The sequence below is a fragment of the Pan troglodytes genome, chromosome 8 (genome assembly GCF_028858775.2).
Source record: "Pan troglodytes isolate AG18354 chromosome 8, NHGRI_mPanTro3-v2.0_pri, whole genome shotgun sequence".
Taxonomy (NCBI): Eukaryota; Metazoa; Chordata; class Mammalia; order Primates; family Hominidae; genus Pan; species Pan troglodytes.
The window spans coordinates 139608270-139614269 of NC_072406.2; the positions used below are offsets into that span (position 1 = coordinate 139608270).

Sequence of the window (6000 nt, forward strand, 5' to 3'; positions counted from 1 at the left end):
TTCGTTAATTGGTCACATTTTCATCTCTCTATTTTATTGCAAAGGCAGGAATGTTCCCCCTAGTCTCCCTACACTAGTAAACTGAAAATTCTAAACTTAGAATTACGGCCAATTCCTCTTCTTGTTACAAATCAACTCCGGGGTAACGTTTTATTGTCTCAATTTCTTGGATACACCATTGTGGGTTACTGATGCCACATACAGTTGATTAAGTAAGGGATAACATGGATTAGCTCTCTCTCAATTGATAAAGGGGGTGTGAATTCAATTAGATTAATGACCCAGGTGTCTTTGGTCTTTGTTTCTTGTTTAATTTACTTGCAGCCTGAGTGCATGCTCAGGTGACACGCTGGTGGTTAGTATGTCATCATTAGGCAGAAGCGGTTGCATTTCCTGGGGTGCCTCCCTTTGCACAGGCCCTGAGAGCTGTTCTAGGATAATGATCATCCATCTGCCATGATGGGGGTGTGATCAATATCCTCCTGTCACTCTCATCGATCAGCCTCAGGCTTGTAGGCAACTCTGTCTTTAGTTGTTGCCACTAAGCTGTCATTTCTTTCCAAATGGCTCTTCCTGTCAGTAATCTGAGCTATCATTTTGCTTAATGGTGATAAACTTTTGACATGCTCATATTTGGCATAGAGGTCATTTGCAGCGCTGTGTTGGTATCAGGCTGTGTTAGTGTGTCCTTACCTGCTCCTCATTGGCCTATCAGTGAGTGTGGCTTTCACATGTAAACAAACAGTTTCATCAGACCTCAAAATAGATGTCTCTTTTAACGGTTCTAACCAACCTTAAAAAGACTTAATTGTTGTTTTACCTTCCTTAATATAAGGTCATATACTCATAGGACATCTTTATATCAGCTTTACTTTTCCATATTTATTCTCCTCTCTGTGTTAAGCATTAGGTCATTTTTGTATTTACTAGTCTGTGAATCAGGAGGAAATCTGGGCGATGAGTGAGAGACTACTGCGTCACTGTCTATCCTTGAAAACCTCTTTTCTCACATTCAGCTAAATGCAAACCCACACTGAGAGGCTGATAAAAATCCACTCTTACCCTTAAGTTAGACGATAGTGTTCTGTGATTTCATTCTGGTTCTTCTGCCTGTGGCATGCTCCCACTTACCCTGGTCTGTTCACTTCTTCATTCATTTACTTACCTGTTCATTTCTTCATTTATCCACTGACTCGTTTATTCACTCATTCATTTATTCACTCATTCATCCATTTTTCTATTCGATCGACCCATATTTCTAGAGAGTCTCCTGCATATCAGGTGTGTGTGATGGGCATGAGGGTCCCAAAAGCAATAGGGTGCAGCTGCCCTCAGTCATAACACTCCAGCCAGGTCCATCAGCAAGGGGTTTGCTATTATCTTCACATTGGAAATTAATGTTCTTTTTTGGAATCTAAAGTAATATATGCCCATGAGCTGAAGCCAGCCAGCCAGCCACCTGTTTCTGTGAATAGTTTTTTTGGAACACAGCCACACCCCTTTCTGTACACACTGTCAATGACCGCTTTTCGGCCACACCAGTGGCATTGAGTGGCTGCAACAGAGACCGTGTGGCCTGCCAAAAAGCTGGAAATATGTACTGTCTAGCCCTTTCCGGGAGAAGCTTGCTAACCTTTGCCCGAAGCTCAGAAAGCAAAAGAAGGTCTCTCATCTCACCCCTGGAGAGTGCCTCTAAGGACTTATTTATCCCTTAGACAATAGATGGATAACTTGGTCGATAGCATCTAGATTTAAAAAGGCCACGCAAAGGGCAATGGTACCTCTCAGGGGCTGTGCAGACGGTGGGAGAGTGCTCAGAGGCGTCAGAAAGGCCCAGGCCCATAGCAGCCCAGTCTTGAGCCTAGTAGACCTGCCAGCCCCAAGTCGGACAGGATGGAGCCCAACTCATGTGGAGAGGATGGTTCCGGCTGAGTGGCTGTGCCAGGTCAGACCCCACCTGGAGACGGTGTCTTTTCTGTCAGGACATCAGTTATGTGACATCTTCCCCATCCTCATGTTTTTTAGCATCTGCCACCTCCACTGCCCAGCAAAACTCCGCCTCCTCCCCCTCCAAAGACAACTCGCAAGCAGACATCGGTGGACTCCGGGATCGTGCAGTGACGTCGCAAGGCTGTCTGGAAAGAGTGTGCTGCCCCTCCCCATCTCCATGCCCTCTCCTTCTGTGTCCCCTGAGTCTGCTGTTTACCTCATTGGGCCTGTGATGTTAACATTTCGTGCGATTGCTTTTCCTTCAGAGGAGTTCAGTTCTCACCATGGAGTGAGTGGCCTTTAGCGTCATGGAGCAAGGTGGGTCTGGGAGGTAGATATGGGTCCGGGATGTGCCATCGTAGTTATCAGAGTTGGGGGCCTCTGAGTGTGTCTGGCTCTGAGAGAGTCTGAGTCTTGCCCAAACATTCTTTCTTTTTGTGCCAAATGACTTGTATTTGCAAAGAGCTCAACTGCTCTGAGCTCAGCCAAGTAGGAGAGGCTAGGCCATCACTCTTGGGAAGCTGTGTAGTGATGATGTATAAGAATCCTCCTCACTGTCATGGGATGTTGTATCCAGCCCCTCCTTGTTCCAGCCGGTGGTGTGACTTCGTTGGTTGAGGTGTGTCTCCAACCTACATCAGACAATGAAGTTCAACCCCTCCAGGGAAGCTCCTGATTTCCCCTGCATAATTGAAAATAGGATATTTCTCAGCTACTGAACAGTTACTAATTTATGGGGTGGAAACAGCATTAAGAATACTGAATCAAATGGAAAAACAAATGAATACAGGAAGATAAGTGTTCGTTCTTTTCTGAAAAAGAGTATATGTACCACAAGAGCTGGTTTTAATTGGGTGAATTGTTTTTGTCCTCATTCTGTACAGAAATTTGTATATATGATGGTTCTTAGAACTTGTTTTAATTTTTGTGGTCCTTCTGTTTATTATAATAGGCGTCCACCAATGATTATCCATATGTGTTCTTAATTTTTAACTGCTGGAAGTGTTAAAACACACACACACACACACACATTTTTTTTTTCAGAACTCCAAAGTCCTGAAAATTTTGGTGGACAATGATTTTTAAAAAACTAACTTTGTATAACCTAATATTTGTATTCTCTCATCTATATTTTTTTATTCACTATAATCATGATACTCTTCTAATAGACTCAAAAGTTAATCATTGACAACGAAAAATAAAATGTTATTTTAAAAGACTCACAGTGTCTGACGAATTATGTTTTCATCCTTGATTGTAAAATACAGACGCTGCTGTTTCTATTCTGCTTTGTTAAAGTGCTTGGTGACACACATTTATATATGCACCTCTTCCTCCAACATCGTTTTTAATCCTCTCTGTTAATTGTGTCTGATCTGGAGCCCAGATGGGAAGTGCCCGTGTCCCGTGCATGGCTGCACGTCCTGATAGACAGGAGCTAAGCAGAGCCCAGCTGAGTGCTTCCCCATCACCAAAGCCAGAGGGCTGTGGGGCTGCAGATCATGTGGGCCTCTTTTCAGCTGCTAATTTAAGAGAGGGCTTTGGTTAATGGGTGTGTGATTTAGCTGTAGAGGTCTGGGCATAGAGAGCTTTCTCCAGGGCCTATCTGGCTGGATCTGGGGTGGCAAGAAACAAGGAAGGCAGTGGGTTCTCTTCTCAATGGACGGGGCTCTCACCTCTGCTCCTGCCAGACGTGTGGAAGCCATAAGGATGTGCCCTCTGCCCATCTAACCCGGCCTAGAAGGAGGCTGCTGTGGAGCCCAGGAAGCTGGGAGGCTCTTCCTCCTACTCAGGTGCTGTCCCCAGCGTATTCATGCTTGTAAATATCCAGTCCACCCCCGATAAACTGTAGGCCTGTGTGAATGTGGGATTTTTTTCTTCAAGAATCTTTACTGTTTCAACTGTTGCACCAAGATAAATATTCATCTTCTGTCGAGTGTGTGAGAAACTGAATATTATCCTCAACCCTAGAAATCGTCGAATGGGCACACCCATGTAGGCAACCACGGAGAGCCCAGCCTGGGGACAGGTTGTTTTTGGGCAGTCTGTGCCCCACATTGTATAAGCGGCCACCAGAAACGGAAAGAATAGGCCGGGTGCAGTGGCTCACACCTGTAATCCCAGCACTTTGGGAGGCTGAGGCGGGTGGATCACCTGAGGTCTGGAGTTCAAGACCAGCCTGGCCAACATGGTGAAACCCCATCTCTACTAAAAATACAAAAATTGGCCGGGCATGGTGGCAAGTGCCTGCAATCCAGTAGGCTGAGGCAGGAGAATTGTTTGAACCTGGGAGGCAGAGGTTGCAGTAGCTGAGATTGCACCACTGCACCCCAGCCTGGGCGACAAGAGCGAGAATCCGTCTCCGTCTCTATCTCCATCTATAAAAATAAAATAAAAGTATTTATTTTTATAAATATAATTGTATTTATAAAAAATAAAAATTATAAAATTTATAAAATGATATAAAATATAATTGTATTTATAAAAAAATAAAAACACAGAAAGAATAGTGCCTGGCCCTATGATAAATGATGGTTTTCTTGTGGAATGACGTGTCCTGCTCTTCCCCCATCTACCGGGTTAATCCTCGCGCCGCACAACCCTGGCTGGAATCCCCGCCGCACAACCCCCCAAGGACCTTATATCCCTCAGGGATCACTAGAGCTGGGAGGTTTGCAGAGAACACAGAACAGAGTTAAAGAAAAGTGAAGACAGCCAAAAGGTTGCAGACATTTCCTATGTATTAATATGAATTACAAATATGCTAATATATTCACCAGTGAGTAAACTTCTCAAACGTTTCATGCAGATGCAACATTTCCTCAGCTTGTAAATCCGTGGATGGGCTGCAACACAATAATCAGAGACAAACCGGCCTCTGCGCACAGTGCCTGCTACATGCATTCCTTCTGGAACGTGGATCCAGGGGAAGCTTTGCCTCTGTCCATGCGGGGACATATCCCTTCTACACAGAAACACTATTTCTTAACCTTTTTTTTTTTTTTCACAATTACCTTTCAAGGAGCCTTTTTAGACATTTTTTTCCCTCCATCACTCTCATGATGAAATTTTAATAGTACAGCCATACTGTGTATCACTTAGACTATATACTGCATATCTATTACGTACTTTATGTATACCTATGCTTTTTTACATTAAAAAATAAGATTTTTTGTTTGTTTGTTTGTTTCCCAAGTACCAGTTTTCAGGGGGTGATACTGCCTTTTTGCAGACGCATGCTCCAAAGCAGGAATGGTGAGCTTCTTAGGCTCTACTTTTGCTCTGGTTTCCAGGATGCTCAAAGCCAAATTTTGCCCTCACACATTCAGTTAAATTTTCGTTTTATTCTCCTGCCTTCCAAAAGCTTTCTGGACTATTAAAAATCCATCTTTACTTTAACTACCTAGTTTCATATGTGCTTTCATCAAATCTTTATTCAAAGTAGTTAGTATATAAACTGTATTTTATAAATAGAAAAGTCTTTTTCTTACTTGAAAACCACCCTTGGTGCTTGAAGATTGCTTCCTAGTATTTAAAGAAATTATTTTTTAATCAATTTTAAGATTATTCTTTCATGCAAAGATTTGATCATTTAAATTCCTTACAGATTTCATTATCTTCTGCTCTGGATTCTTTTATGTTATTGGACTTTGTTTCATGTCCACAGAACTCTTTGTTGGTTTAATGGATTTTCATTTTTGCTTTTTAGTTCCATCTCTAATTACTTTTTAATATTTTACTTAACTTTTTAAAGTCTGTTTGGGAACTTCTGCCACCACACTTTTTGGCAATCTGCCTTTTCAGAATTATTTAAACATCTACTGTTTCATTGATGATGGCTCAAAAAAATAGGGAACCTGTAGGCCAATAAGCCTTTGTACCCAAACAAGCTAGAGTTGTCCTGCCCTATTTGTCTCCCACACACGAGGAAACCTCTGCTCCTCCAGGTTGTACAGTGGCCTGAGTGCAGTGTCACTAGCTGGAGAGGGGAGTGAGGACTCCCTGGATGTC

General features: G+C 42.9%; 1 protein-coding gene across 6 annotated transcripts in view; it reads left to right on the plus strand.

Moving 5' to 3' along the window:
* Positions 1 to 3209, plus strand: part of DOCK1 (dedicator of cytokinesis 1) — a 585238-nt gene extending 582029 nt beyond the window's left edge. For all 6 annotated transcript variants that reach the window (XM_054659991.2, XM_054659996.2, XM_054659994.2 and 3 more), the window contains one exon: positions 2026 to 3209. In XM_054659991.2, coding sequence (XP_054515966.1) covers positions 2026 to 2121 — 96 coding nt within the window. In that variant the 3' untranslated portion in view covers positions 2122 to 3209. The remainder of the gene's footprint in view (positions 1 to 2025) is intronic.
* The last annotated feature ends 2791 nt before the right edge of the window (positions 3210 to 6000 follow it).